The 15,206-nt window shown below is 54.2% G+C and overlaps 1 protein-coding gene across 3 annotated transcripts; it reads right to left on the minus strand.

Moving 5' to 3' along the window:
- Positions 1 to 1,673: 1,673 nt before the first annotated feature.
- Ldb1 (LIM domain binding 1) lies at positions 1,674 to 14,481 on the minus strand. Of its 3 annotated transcripts, none has more exons than XM_038332444.2 (11): positions 14,133 to 14,481; positions 5,637 to 5,739; positions 5,464 to 5,508; positions 5,282 to 5,357; positions 5,081 to 5,183; positions 4,576 to 4,748; positions 3,960 to 4,082; positions 3,693 to 3,776; positions 3,473 to 3,596; positions 3,144 to 3,286; positions 1,674 to 2,438 (listed from the first exon to the last, which is right to left on the minus strand). In XM_038332444.2, the coding sequence occupies exons 1-11, from the start codon at positions 14,155 to 14,157 to the stop codon at positions 2,208 to 2,210; spliced, it is 1,230 nt and encodes a 409-aa protein (XP_038188372.1). In that variant the 5' UTR covers positions 14,158 to 14,481; the 3' UTR covers positions 1,674 to 2,207. The 3 variants fall into 3 exon arrangements, with proteins under 3 accessions (XP_038188372.1, XP_038188365.1, XP_038188356.1); XM_038332437.2 differs by having other exon boundaries at positions 3,138 to 3,286; positions 14,133 to 14,480; XM_038332428.2 differs by lacking the exon at positions 14,133 to 14,481 and adding an exon at positions 8,519 to 8,720 and having other exon boundaries at positions 3,138 to 3,286.
- Positions 14,482 to 15,206: the final 725 nt, after the last annotated feature.

Genomic DNA, 15,206 nt, shown 5'->3' on the forward strand with positions numbered 1-15,206 from the left:
AGATCTTGACAGTCTCGTCAATGGTGGGGCAGTTAGTAGTTAACTAGAAAGAACTTAGGTGCCCCTAATAAAGTTTGCAGGAGACAAATAATTCTGTTCCTCTCTTAATCCCTCACCAGGGGCCTTTGGTCCCAAGGGGAGCATCTGGGCTGGGGGTTTAAGATGTCCCAGAAACAGCTAAGAGCCTCACAGGCATCCTGACTGCCAAGTTCCCTTCAAGGACCCCTTCCCAAGCCTCTGAACACCTTCATCCAAGACTCTCCTCCAGGTACAGGAGTACAGGAACCCCCTAACAGCTAGAGGTAAGGGGTAGCGGTTGGGAGTGGGGTGCCTGTGAGAAAAGACATGATCTAAGGTACTGGGGCAAGGCTGGGATACCTAAGAAGAAAGACTGGGACCTGGAGTGAAAGACAGGCATGACTCAGAACTTCACTGAGAAAAATGTGGGAAGGAAAGAAATTCCTGAGAAAACCTGTCTTGAACTGAGAGATTTTGTTTGAGACAAGGTCTCAATGTATAGCCCTGGCTAGCCTGGAACTCACTATATAGACTAGGCTGATTTTGAACTCACAGAGATCCTCTTGTCTCTGAGTGCTAGGACTAAAGCCATATGCCACCTTGCCTGACAAACTTTGCACCAATGACTAACCAGGACACTCTCAAACCAAAAAGTCTCTTTATTGATTGGTACCATACATGACTCAAATGGCCAAAAATAGAAAAAAAAAAAGGTAAAGAAAAAAATAGAAGAAAAAATCATTTTAGTAGGGATGGGACATCCACCTTCCTCACCCTTTCCTTTGGCTCCTGACAGCATCCTCCCAAAAGTGGCTGGCATGGAGGAAGCAGGGCACAAGGGACCCCATAATCCAAAAGGGAGAATGGGGAGAGGAGGCACCCATACACTCTGAGACTGGCCACGGGAAAAGGCAGCAGAGCCATGAGCCACAGACCCCTGCGTCTGTCCTCTCCTCACCCTGAAGCACATGCTCAACTATGAAAGGGAGCTGAGGATATTGGCTGCCCCCTCCTCTCTTCTATGAGGGAGGGGACACAGGGACAGGAATGTTTACCTCAGCTTGGGGGAGGACAGAGGCCTTCTCCCTGGTGGGCTTACGCAGAACAGTCTCGGGGCTCCTTTTTCCTCTGTGAGAGAGAGGTTAGGACTAAGTACACGGTTTGAGGGGCTGGGAGAAGAGTAAAGTGGGTAATGTCCTCTCATCCTCTTCCTGACACTGAGACAAAAACAGTGACAAGCAAAGCAGCTCCCTTCCCTCCCTGCTCCCTGAGGAGTGAGCTCCCCACCCATCCAGGACAGCTGCTCTAGTGGAGGACTGTAAAAATACACACCACGGAAGAAGGGGAGGCTGGAGGGCCTCACGGGCACGATGAGGCCAGGCTAGAGCCCTGGAGGCTGGGGAGACAGACAACAGGGGGTTGCCAGAAGATATGGTCATCAATGATGCCACCCCCAAGCGATGGCATGCGGCCCCCAACTCCAGTCACCCCAGAAGGAAAGAAGAGAGATGGATGGCAAAGAGTCTCCTTGGTCTGAAGCTTCTCCAACTGTATAAAATGGCACACACACCCCCTGCCCCAACTCTCACCCCACCTGGGCCCTAGGCCCTCCATCTGCCAGACGGAGGGAGGTAGCTGGATTTTCAACAGGGGAATAGGGGAACAGGAGTGACTTTTTTTTAATTTACATTTTTAATAATATTATTTTTTTTAAAAACTTGGAGCTGGGTAAGTGGCAAAAGGGAGGAGCCCAGAATTTTACCCCGTTAACAGCCGCCTAGGGGAAAGGCATTCAACCAAGCCCCTTAAGTTTAAGCCCCTAAGGGCTGTGGGTATAAACCCCAGGCTCAGAGGGATAAATCAGGAAGCTGGGACACCCAGAACCTGGGGTGAGAATGGGGGCAAATGCCCTGGGGAGAGGTGGATCAGGACATTTCTCAGAGGCCCAGGGTCCACATAGGCATCCACATGAGTACCCCCTTCCCCCAAAAGGCTCTGCAGGGGCCAGGCCCAGCCCAGGGCAACTGGGGGACAAATCTTGGCACCTGCCCCCAGTGAGTCCAGTTCCTCCCTGAAGTGGGTGGATGGAGGTTGCCCATTTCAGATGCTCAGTCTCTTATTGTCTTCTGCTCCCTGGGGCTGTGAGGGGTGGGGCAGGCAGAGAGCACTGGGTGGCCATGGCAGGGCCTTTACTGGGAGGCCTGTGACGTGGGATTCTCCGATTTGCTTTCTTGGCTGGATGGAGGCTTGCTGTTCCAGGGGCTGTTGGCGCCCAGTGCAGGGGAGTTGTTAAAGCTGTCCTCGTCGTCAATGCCGTTGGCCGCGTCAAACTGGGTGTTCTCCAGCCGAGTGATGAGCCTCTCGTCCTCGTCCCCGAACTCCCCGCCCATCAGGGTGGGCTCCCCCACCACCATCACATCCTGAGAGTGGCGGAGGTCCCCAAACATAATCGGGGCAGGGGCTCGCCCGACCCAGGGCAGTCGCTATCCCCAAAGCCCCATACCCTCCCTAGCTCGATACCCCGCCCCCTCTTCATACCCAAGTTTAAAACCCCAACTCTAGACACCCTCCGCTCCTGGAATCCTTTCTAGTAAAGGATGCCAAAGCATCACAGCTTTTAGCCCCTACCCACTGGATTCTGGAAAGAAATACCATTTTACTCCCTAGCTCCCTCATCCATCTCCCTCTGGTTTTAGGGGCTCCCTAAACTTCTGTCCATATTTTAAGAGAGCTTACAGATCAAAAATACGAGGGAGTGTACAAATGTGCATGTATTCTACATATGCAACATTCGAGCCTGCACATCCCTTCCATCAGTGAGTGTATTCTGATGGTGTGTGCCTCATGCTGTCTGCTCTGAACGCCTGTATAGTCTCACGGCTGATCCTGTCCCATGCTCTATGTACCTATGGCTGAGTTTGTGTGATCACAACCATGCATGGATGTGCCTGACAAGGGTTCTCCTATCAGTAAAAGGAGTCAGATCATGCTGGCTCTAGAGTGAGTGAGTACATGGGGAAACTGTCTTTGCTTCTACACCTGCTAGTCAGCTCAGGTCAGACAGGGGTCAGGGATGAGCAGTGGGGCAGCCCAGAAGAGAAGAAAGCCGAGATGCTTACAGGTACCTGGCTGGAGAGAGCGAAGGTGCTGGCTGGGCTCTTCTTCTTGCTGTTGCTGTTGTTGGTGTTGCCACCCCCCGAGCTCATGGTGCTACCTCCTGACATCTTCCGTTTCCTCCGTTTGCTGGGCTGCTGCCGTGCAGGCTCCGCTGTGCCAGGGAAAGAAGACTCAGGTGGGAAAGGGCCCTGGACCCCTTTCTCCATTCCCCTTTCTCAGGAGCCCGCATCTACCCTGCCCTCAGTCTTGTAGTCCCAGGAGTAAGAAACAGCTGAGGGAACTTCAAGTCTCAGGGTATGCTGTCAGAGCCTGGAGAGGGCAGGGACAAGGCTCTCACCAGGAGGTGCTACCATGCGCTGCCACTTCTGGAAAAGGCAGGTCTTCAGGCAGTCTCGGGGACTGAGGCTGTAGGTCTTGTGGCGGGACATGAGTTCCTGCATGGGCTCGAGTATCACACAGAGCTGGGGGTAGACCAGAAGGTGAGTTAGATTGTTAGGGGAGAGACATACAGCTCAAACAAGGAGTTTAAGGCAAAACTGGGGTGATCAGAGACTCACTCGGAGGTAGTTGAGAGTGGAATTGGATAGCCCACACCGGGTAATGTTTTTGGAGAGTTGATCCAGCATCTGGGGGTCCTGGGCCTGGAGAGAGAGAAAGAATACTGACGTCTGGTTTCATCTTCTCACCTGAGCATGTGACATATTGAGAGAAAGGGGCTAGTATAAAACCCATCTCCCCTCTCTAAGTTCAGGCAGGAGATGGCAGTCTGCTTAGCCCCACCGCTGCTAGCCTTTCCCGCATCTCAGGTCCTGCTCACAACTCACGTGCATGGCCAGAATGCTCCTGGGGATGAGTTCTCGGTGCTGCCGGATACTGAAGTGCCATGTCTTTATCCGCATCATGTCGTCAAACATGAACTCCAGGTACAACCGGCCCTCCACACACACCTGGGGATAGTCTCGTCAAAACCCTGCCCCTTCCCCACATACACAAAAACGTGCCTACTACAGTTCTCCCCTCGACTCACGACTCTTCCCCCTGCGTATACCTCTGCTACCTGTGCAAATATCTGGGTGCATAACTGTTGTAGCATGCCCCCTCCCCATATACCTGTCATACCTGGCCTTTACACACTCACATATACTTACACACACACAGTAGGAAAGCTTAACAGATCCTCGTCCTTTTCCCAAGTAGCCAGAGAAAAACCCATCAGCTACAAGCTCTATGAGGGCAGGCTCTCGTTCACCGAATACCTCGGGGCCCAGAAAACTGACATGAATAAACCAAATAAATATCTGCTGAGTGCTACGCCTGCCCTCCCTTCTCATTTGGCCAATTCCCATTATGCCTCCTCGGGGAACAGCTGTAGTACATGTTGGGAAAGAGGAAATCAAAGCCAGGTGCCCTTGGTGTTCCATATCCTGTTGGTCTGCTGACCTGGGTGAACATGGGTTTGCCGTGCTGGGTCACCATGCTGCCCTGGTCACAGTCGAGGGACACAAAGTTGCTGTGGAATGCTTCCTTGGGGTGCTTAAGTACATAATACAGCTCTGTAGCACCCCCCTCAAAAATGCTGCGGAAGTAGCGTGGGATCAGGGTCCGGCCGATGGCTGTAAAACAGGACAAGTTGTTCAGGACAAAGGTACTTCAAAAAGGACCAACACAGACCTCTTAAGACTTCTAGACTCGGGGCTGGAGAGATGGCTCAGTGGTTAAGAGCACTGCCTGCTCTTCCAAAGGTCCTGAGTTCAATTCCCAGCAACCACATGGTGGCTCACAACCATCTGTAATGAGATCTGGTGCCCTCTTCTGGCCTTCAGGCATACACACAGACAGAACACTGTACACTAAATAAATAAATAAATAAATAAACAAATAAATAAATGACTTCTAGGCTCACAAAGTACAGAGAGAGTGTAATAGTCTCACAGAAGCCACTCACTGTATCTCTTTGGTCCATCCTCCAGGCAGAAAGTGATGGTCAACATGGCATCATCCTCAAAGAACTCAGTCGTGAAAGCGTCCCACCAGAGATTGTCACACTCCTACAGAACACAGAAATGAGTGTCAGTGTGCAATGAAACATTCCACGGGGGTGCTCACTTGGACCGCCCCATCCTGATCTCTGTTTTCTCGGCCATACCTCTGTCCAGTTCTGTAGCCGTTTGTTAAGCTCAAATATTCTATAGTCGGTTTGGTTACCATATGGTGTATGCCTCCTGGGGAAGTAAAGAAGTGAGGTCAGGATCAGAACCGTCCTATCTACCCCACTTCTGCTTAGATCCATGCAAAGGAAAGTTTCCCTATTGGCTGGAATCCACTTACCCTATCCCAGGCTCCAGGTATGTGGGCGGGTACATGGGAGTTGGGCTGTGTAAGAGAAGAGAAGGAGAATCAAGGTGGAAGACAGAAATTACTGGAGGAGGGGAGAGGACCGTCCCTTTCCTTTCTAGGCAGGTTAGCATCTAATGAGTATTAGAAGTAGGAATGCAACTCACCCCACATCCCGATCCAGCATGGTGCCGGGATGAAAGGGAGGGAAGGCGTTGCCGTTCGGGGGCTCCTTCGGTGAGTACAGCTTGAATGACTTTGAGGAACAACCTAACAGAGAGAATGACACAGCTCCCCTAAGCTTCTTGGTAGTTTCCCTGGTAGCCTGCTAGACCGTGTAGATTAAGGTTAGTCTTCTGGAGTCTGGTGACCTAGAGGGGACTCTCTAAGGACCACCGATCACCTCTTCAAAATCTAGCTCCCATCTTATTTAATTAAGAAACTGGGAGTGGGGCTGGAGAGCTGGCTCAGGCTCCTCCAGAGGACCTGAGTTCAGTTCCCAGCACATAGAGCTACTCACAACTTCCAGTAACCCTAGCTCCCAGGGACATGGCACCCTCCTCTGGCTTCTGTGAGTACCTGGAATTGTGTGCCCCTTCCTCTGTCCCCTTCCCCATAATTAAAAATACAATAAAACAAGGAAAGAAGGGAGGGAGAGAGAGAAAAAGAACAAGCAAGTAGGGTACAGAATTGAGTCCTAATCTCAGTTCGTACTCAAGATCCTGTCTTTTTTGACTGAGACTGAATGATGGATGAACTGAAGCAAGGAAAAAAATGCCAGTACACAGAAAAAAAGGTCAAACACCTCCTTTTTTGTTTTTGGTTTTTTTTTTTTTTTTTTTTTGGAGACAGGGTTTCCCAATAGCTGTGGAGCCTGTCCTGGAACTCGCTCTGTAGACCAGGCTGGCCTCGAACTCAGAGATCCGCCTGCCTCTGCCTCCCGAGTGCTGGGATTAAAGTCGTGCGTTACCACTGCCTGCCACAAACCTTCTTTTTATCTGCATTGTTTCGTTCAACTTTGTGAGGCAGCAGGATTGACAATAACATTCCCATTTTTAAGATGTGGCAACTGAGGAAGGGACTTGCCTAGAATACACCATTAGTGACCAGCAAAGCCAGGATCTGAACCTAGATGTCCTAATCCCCATACCCTACTCTATTCCTACCCCGTGACCCCTTTAATATGTGCTCTGGTGACCAAGGTGGGGAAAGATAGAGGGACTAGAGATTCCTCAGATCTTCCTCGATCCTGCAGGGTCTCAGGAGGGCAAGGGATAGAAAGATAAGGGGGGCTGGTGTGCCTGTTGGGTGCGGCCCACCAGATAAACAGTAGAGCCTTTAGCCTCCCCCACCAACAGCCACTCCCTTATCAGCCCAGCCCCTAGACCCACACCCACAATGGGTAGAGCATTGTTTCCAGACCAGAAACTCCAAGTCTAGCCCTTTTGGAGCCTTGAGGTGGGAGGGAAACAGAGGGACCTCTCTACTACACAGGAGCCTGGTAAAGCTCCTCCATTCCAGGGGCTCAGTCTAGGAGGCAAACACTAACTAGAAAGGGGTCCCTGCTGCACATAGGGCACTGCAGGGGTGCCCTCTCCTCCACTACTTTGAAGCAGCACGTGTACTTTCTTGGGCCCTAGTTTAAAACTACCACAGTTAAATTCATGCTTGGATAGGAGCCAGTTACCCAGGCAACTCCATTCTTTCCCTCCCCACCAGAAAAGAGGGGAAACTGAGGCATGGTCTCAAAGACTCTGGCCCCGTTTCCACTTTCTTGGCCCCTAAAACTTGATTGCAGTTGGAAGACTACCTGTACTGGCCATATCTGAGCCTGTCCCCTAATTTAAACATAAAATTTGTTTTGCTCCTGGGGGGAAGAGACAAAAGAAGACCCTGTGCCAACTTGTGCTATTTAATTTTCTCCCCAGCGGCTCCATATTACATTGGGCATGGGGGGAGGTGTCCCCAGAGGGGCCCAGACTAGTCTCTAAAGGTGCCAAGAGTCAGCTTGTGTGTGCCTGCAATCGGGTGCCTCATCCTGCCTAGCAGGCTTCCACCTTCAGCTGCCTCAACACGCCTACCGAGGGCTGGAACCCAGCAGCCCCAGCGCCCCAGGCAGTGTCAGGGTGTCCACAAAAGGCCCTCATCTTAGGCAGGAGCTCTCGCAGGGCCAGGCACACCACACATAGCTTTCACACACTGTCCTGGACTAAAGCCGTGCTTCAGGAAATGACAGCCTTTATCCAGCAGCACTCTCCACTCCACAGACAAGCAGAATGAAGCCACACAGAAAGTTGGAACTAATGTAGCCCACCAAAGGTCAGCCCTAGGCAATGAATCCGAGAGTCTGCTTCTCAGAATTGGCCCTCATCCCCTCTTTGCCTAAAAAGCCGAGCTACCTCTGCCCCACAGAATTTCTGGGCCTCCTGTAGAAATTTATCAGTTCAAGAACTTGAAGAGAAGAAAAGCAAGACAGCTGAGTTCCTCACGGGTATTGTTTGGGACTAGTCTAAAAGTTGTGGGGGGCTAAAGCCCAAACTCTGGGGCCTCTCCATCTCAAGTGAACGGACTGACGCAAACAAATTCAGCATCTCTCCGAGAGTCATAGCAACTCCCAGTAGCGCCAGCACAAGGGGCTGGGAGTGCGAAGGGGAGGGACATCACCCTGGCCATCTGTCAGGAATACAGGGACCAAGGTGGGGGTGGGAGTAAAGGAAACGTGTCACCCAGCTCGAGTCAACACCTGCCCCTCAACACTCTGAAAGCTCTAAGGAAGCGGGTTGAAAAGAAGAGCTCAGAACTAGCAAAGTTTGCTCAGGTTGGAAGCACCGTCCCGAGGCTGAGAAGGTATCTCCAGCTGGGCATTTCCATGGTAACCAGACTGACCTGAGGGCAGGCCTCCTCCCTTTGGGACTGACCATAGGTCAGCACGCTTGCAGCCCACACGCTGGGAGTCGGGGCACTTCTCCCCCCAGCCAGCATACCAGGCCTGGGCTAGACAGAGGGCCTTTTGCCCACCCCAACAAGCTTTCAAGGCGCCCAGACTTACCTGGGAGAACTGAGGGGGTCGGGGAAGGTGCGGGGAGCGCCTGGAAGCCCTCGGGGACCCTGGCAAGGGTGAGGACTTAGGTGGAGTCAACTTCAGCAGCTCATGTCCCGAGTGGGACAGGCCGGTCTGGCTGGGAGCTCCACTCCGCAGACCGCACAAAGACTCGCATGCACAGCCTCTGTCCGCCCCGCGGCGTCCACAACCAGGGGGGAAAGTTACAATGGCCACTGGGCCGGGGGCTGGGGGCCTGGGGGCCGGCCTGGGGGGCGGGGGGCCGCGGGGAGTCCGGAGCCTTCTTTGTTTGCAAGGTTTCCCTCAACAATGGCTGCTCGGCTCTTTCCTCTCTCCTCCTCCTCCTCGGCTCTGCCCGCCGCCGCCTCTCGCTGCCTCTGCCTCCAAGCAGCCCGCCCGCCCTCCCTAGGCCACCGGGCCCCTCTGCTGGGGAGGCGGGAGAGGCAGGGCCCGGCACTCACACTCACTCACACTGGCACACTCAGACACACGCAGCGCCCGCCTGCTCCTTCCTTTCTCCCTTTCTCTCCCTCCTCCCTCCTCCCTCCCTCTCCTCCCCGCTCGCTCTCCGAGTCTCTCGCCGAAGGAGGCCCCAGGGCGGGCGGAGGGTGGAGCTGCCCCGCCGGCCCCGCCCCCTCCCCGCCAGCGAGGAGGAAGAACGGAGGGAGGGAGCGAGGAGGGACTGCTGAGAAAAACAAAAGAGATTGAGACCTGGAGACTGGGGACTGAACGGATTGGGCCAGGGGAGACCAGGACCGAGAGGAGGCCTAGGGAGGGCCAGCAACGAAACGCACCCTCCAGAGCCACATGCTGGGGTGAAGGGCGGTGCTGGCCTTTGCAGACTCCCAATATCTTCAGCCAGCCAGCCAAACCTCCCACAGACCTCTCAGGTTAAAGGCCGGCCTGAGCCGGGCTCTCTGGAGAAATCCCTAAGCGGCTAGGTGGGAGGAAGCTGAGGGGGAGGGGGGGAGAGAGACTTTTGACGGACCCACATTCTGAGTTCAGCTTGTAAATACTAGAGAGAAACGGACAGTCCAGGCTTCCCTACCCCAAACCCAGCCAAGTTCCAAGCTCTGGATTAGATCCCCCTTTAGAGAACACCCTTCCGGGACACCACCCCTGAAGCCACGTGGATGCTAGGAAAAGCGGCGTTGGGGCGTTGTCAGGGTAAGGATGGCCAATTTGCCTATCCAGGGGTCCTTGAAAGGGGCGATGAATCCTGCCCACTACCCCAGGTCTTAATAAAGGTTGGTGGGGAAGGGCTTGTGTTATCTGAAAAGGGCTTTCCTAGGGGAAGGGATACTTGTGAAACTTCGGTGCTAGTCTGGGCCCTACTACTGACAGGAAAAGGAAACACACGCGCAGGCACACACTAGAGGAAGGAGCACCTACTTTCATTCTCGGCAGTTGGACTCCTTCCCCAACTACATTCACAACAATCCAAGGCCAGGGTTTTCATGGACGGACACACAGAAGCAAGAAAATGATAAGACTGCACCTGGCTCTGTAAACACGCTCCACATGTAAATTACACCCCTGACTTTCACATAAATCAGTATCTGGTACACACTCTTTAAACCCTAAATACACTCATAGCCTGGACAAATACAAAGTCTGAGTTAGACCCTGACGTCCATAGATAGGGGGGCGAGGACCAGGCATGGACCCTGACCCCAACATACACACCAAAACTGCTAAATGGGAACACACTGTAACATGGATGTCCTGGTCAATGTTAAGCAGCAACTCTCTCCATAGCTCACCTTCCCTGGAACACGAACCCCTTTCTCTATCACACCACGCTCATCTGCAACACCCCAGCTCTCAAACACTGAAATCCTGGTCTTTTATCCTGAACCTGCAGTACACGGCCTACCATGAGGATAGGAGACATTTCTTTTGGCTTTGAAATTTAGATACCCACCAACAGAACAATGCCTGTCATTAGCGCCTTTAAACTCTCCAAAGTGATCAGAACAGAGCGGAACAAGACTGTAATCCCAGAACTGGGGAAGCTGAGGAAGGATTTCAATGAGTTTGAGGACAGCCTGGAATATATACAAGCTCCATGGCCAGTCTCAGCCACATGGAGACTACTTCAAAAATTAATACATGTCATGGATGTGGTGGCATAAACCTTTAATCCTAGCTCTTGGAGGCAAAGGTAGCAGATGTCTGTGAGTTCAAGGACAGCCTGGTCTAAATAACAAGTTCCAGGTCACACATGACTACATAGTGAGACCGTGTGTTAAAATAAATAAATACATACATGGGGCATATTGGCCTAGTGGAACAAGCACACCCATAGGTAGAGGCAGGAAGAAGGGTCAAGGAATTAAAAAACAGCCTCAACAAAAAGTCTAAACTTTTCAAAGCGTGTTCATGGGCATTACCTGAAGTATGAGCACAAGCACACAGACATACACACATGGACATTCTTACAGGGGGTCAAACACACACATTTCATCAGAACCAGAGCCATAGGCTAGGAACCTGGACATTTAACTCCACTTGATAGAAACCCAGTCCTGGAGAGAGGCAGCCATTCCTAGTCTAGACCCTTCCCCCTCCAGGCTTCAAATGGCTGTCCACATAGGGATGGGGGAGGAGTATGTGCTTTGGCTTTTGCCCCTAGCCCAGAGCTCAGAACTATCTAGTCAGACAGGAGCAACAAGGGGCCTCCGCTCTCTCTGTGAGGGACCTTGAGCACCAAGATGTACCAAGACTCTGACCTATCATTCAAAAGGCTCTTAGTTCCTTTTCTGTAGCAAGTCTACTCCTGCTCTGACCCAGTTCCCCCAGTGCACAGGGCAGAAAAGGTCCAGCCAAAGGCTGCAATCTATGTCACAAGGCCCTAAAAATTGGTGTGTGGGGGGCAGCCAAGGATGACAAAGGTGATGAGGGAGAGAAGCCTATGAATACTTCTGGAGGTGGGGGCTCAGCGAAACATGCCCACAGTATGAGGTACCAGCACTGCCCCCTGCCCGGGCCCCTGACCCAGGCCTCCAGTGTGCCTGCCCCCATTCCTTTGTCTGTGCCCGGCCTCCCGTTGGCCTGGCGCTCTGCCATCCTCCTCTCCTGGCTCCCAGCCGCCACCACTGCTGCCTCCTCCCCTCCCCCTACTTCTCCCTGCCTTAACCCTTCTGAGCCACATGCTGCCCCAGACAGGCCTTAGCCCCTTAGCATCCTGCCCAGGGAGATGCTCCTCAGCAAGGCTTGTTCCTGTTTCTGGTCCTTTAGCCCCAAGATGTTCTCCACCCCAGAAGCACCAGGAGAGATGGAGAGGCATGTACATGTGTATCCTGTGGTGTTTCCGCATGTGCCTCTGTGTGGCTGTGTGTGCTCTGGCTCCCTCAGTCACATGTGTGGGGCATGTGCTGTCTCTGGCTGGCTGGGGGAGGAGGAGCCCAGAGACAGCAGAGCACAAAGGAGAGACTCAGGCAGGCAGGCAGCCTGCCAGGGCGCCTAGGCCCCGGGGCTGCTCAGGGTGATGGTGGTCCTCAGGCCTGAGCGGCTAGATGCAGTCAGAATGCCCTCGGTTGAATGATGCTTCCCCCCCCCCCGCCCCCGCAACATGCAAGCCTCGTCCCCTCTTAGCCCAACTCCTACCACTCTCCACCTCAAGTCCTCTCTCTAAGCCCCTCCCACAGGGTTCTCCTCTTTGAAGTCTCCTGTCCATCCACTCGCTGGGACATCAGTCCATCAGACTTCTTCACAATCAAGAAAAAGACTCTCTCCCCTTGGCCATCTTTTGCTCCTTCTCTCTCACCCAGCTACCAGACATAACTGACTGAAAATGTACACAAGCATCCCTGGGCAAGGATCCTCTTCCTGTCTCCATGCTCCGCACAGTGACTCTGAGGGGAACAGGTTCCTCCCACTGACACAGGTACTTGGCCCCAATTCCAGAACCAATCTCCCATCCTCCCCCAGGCTGACAACCTCTCCATATACAACCCCTAGCTACTATCTGCGGGAACTAAGCCAGGAGGTGGTAGGACACACCATAGTCCCAGCACTCAGGAGGCAGAGTCAGGTGGATCTCTGAGTTCGAGCTCTGTAACCCCCAGTCTATAGAGCGAGTTCCAGGACAGCCAGGTCTGTTACACAGAGAAACCCTGTTGGGGGGGGGTGGGATGGGGGAATTACAGGTTTCAGCCGCTAGCTTGTTTTGAGCCTTACCTTACTTTGGGCTCTCAAGCATGATGCTGGAGGAAAAGAACCCAAGGGTGGGCTGAGAGCATGAACTACCTTCTCTAGCGTTGGCCAATTGCAAGGAGAAATACACACACAAACATACACCTCAAATTGGTGGGCCAGATATGAGGCTAGGCAGGATTCCAGCCTGGCAAGCTCTTCTCCACCCTCTGCAGCAGGAGCCAGGGGTCCCCACACCTAGGTATCCCAGGATCCTCAGGCTCCCCTAGCCCCCTCCTGGACCCTATGCCCTAAAATGTCAGCCTCAGCAGGCACCTGAAGTGTATGCCCAACCCAGTCCAACTTGGCTAGGGTCACATGACTTCCAAGGAAGCTTCAGCACTGGCAGCTTCCCCTGAGGGAGCGTGTGTTTTGTGAGTGTTGTGGGGAGGGTGGTCCTGGTTATGAAGTATAGGCTTCTCAGAATACAAGATGTCTAGAGGGGCAAAGAATCCAGACCAGGCTAGACCCAGGACACTGAGCACTGACTTCCTAGAGAAGGCCAATTGAGAATGCAGTTATAAGGAAGGGGACAGACTATATTCTGGGACCCTCTTTAGCCTACCTCTCCAGTCACATGGCTCTACTGTTTCCTCCTAGCACCTGTAGAGCCTACACCCCGACCCTATGAGAAGAAAAAACTCAAACACAGGTATCGCCTGGCAAGATCTGCTGTGCTTGGGGGAAGGTTGTGATTTGAAATTGGGTCCTCAAGTTTTCACTTCGGGGGTCAAGCCTTGCTCCCCCTAACGCAACTCGGCAAACCACTCTTACTTCATAGCCAACTTGGAACTGATACATTTCCCCTCCCACGAAGGGAGATAGCTGACCCAAGGGCCCAATTATCTGACACCCCCTAGGAGTGCTTTCTGTCCCTTAGGAGGGCCAACCTTCCCTGGCAACCGACAGGAAAAGTTAGAGGGGGGCAAGATAGGCCCCGATCAACTCCTCCCCCAAACAGCACCCTCAGAAACAGCCCGAGGGGGGTAATGTCACAAAATATGTAAGAGGCAATAAGAAGCAGGGAAGGGGGGGAAACCCAAACCAGCCAATCACAACTCTACCATGACCTGAGGGGGGGGTCAAAAGTCCAAAGTCACTTCTGATTGGCTAACACCCTGGAATTCTGGGAATTTTAGTCCCCCATCCCTCCCCAGTTAGCCTTCCCCCCCTCAAAAAAAAAATACAAGCCATCCTCGGCACCCCTCCCCGTGCCTCTGGGCTGCTGCGCATTTATAACAGAAGAGAAAATCCTCCCTCGACTGAGGCCCCGCTAACTCTATATAGTCCCCGACCCCACCATGCCTTCGACACCCCCCCCCCACATACAAATTACAACCAAACCAGGGGTGAGGGAGCCGACAGGGAGGGAGGGAGGGGCCAGGCGGCCGCAAGACCCACTCACCAGGACAGGCACAGCCCACTGACATCTTCACATCGCCCGCCGCTGGGGGCCCAGCCGAGTCACGGTGCCCGCCCCTCGCAGGGACAGGCCGGGCATGAGCCGCTGCCGCCAACCGCGGCCCCCGATGCCCTCGCCGCCGGCCCGGCCCGGCCTCTGCCCGGTGCGGGCGGCCCCTGCCTGCAGCGAGGGGCCTGTCAGGCGCGGAGCAGACAGGAAGGAAGCCAGGCAGGAAGGCGAGCTGCCTCTGCGTGTGTACGCGCGGGTGTGCGTCCCCGGAGTGTGTGTCCGTGTGTGCGCGTGTGCGTGTCTGTGCGCTCCCGCCGCCCTCGCCGTCGCCGCCCTCGCGCTCGCTCCCGCTCGCGCGGCCTCTCGCTCTCGCCGGCGCCGGCTCCCCGGCCCTAGTCGGGCTGGGCCGGGCTTTATTAATATGCTAATTGTCCTGCTAGTGGGAGGGGAGAACCGTGTCAAAGTGACCCGGGCGAGCGCGCCGCGAACGACGACGTGCGTGCGCCGCGCGGCGAGGGGCAGGGAGCGTTCCCGGGAACGGCATGCATGTGACGCAGCTCTTAAAAAACGAGACGGAGGCAGAGACCCCGGCGAGGGCGGGCGCAGGGGAGCGGGAGGAGACGAAGCCTCACGCTAGGCGTCCGTCCTCCGGGTGCGCGGGGTTGGGAGCTGGGCTGAGCGGGAGCGGGGCTTGGGGGAGGCGGAGCCTGGGTGGGCAGTGAGGTGTAGACCTCTCTCCACCCCCGGGAGGGATGGGGCACTGACCCCTGCCTGTGCTCTCCGCCGAGACCATAGCTTCAGTCAGCCTCAGTCTGCGGGCCCTGCGTTAGGCGCTCCACCCGCAGCTGGGTGGGAAAAGGAACTCTGTCCTAATTCTCAGAGCAACCCCTAGACTCAGCTCCCCTCCACCGCGCCACTTAAATTAACCAGACCTTGCCGGCTGAACCAGTTGGGACTAAAGCTAAAAGGGTTAATTAAGTAGGGTCCCCGCCCTCCCCCGCCTAAGGGCCTGAGGTCTGCTTTTTGCAAGGGGACAGGGGCTGTGGAATGACCACTAGGTTTGAATGA

The sequence above is a fragment of the Arvicola amphibius genome, chromosome 1 (genome assembly GCF_903992535.2).
Source record: "Arvicola amphibius chromosome 1, mArvAmp1.2, whole genome shotgun sequence".
Classification (NCBI taxonomy): domain Eukaryota; kingdom Metazoa; phylum Chordata; class Mammalia; order Rodentia; family Cricetidae; genus Arvicola; species Arvicola amphibius.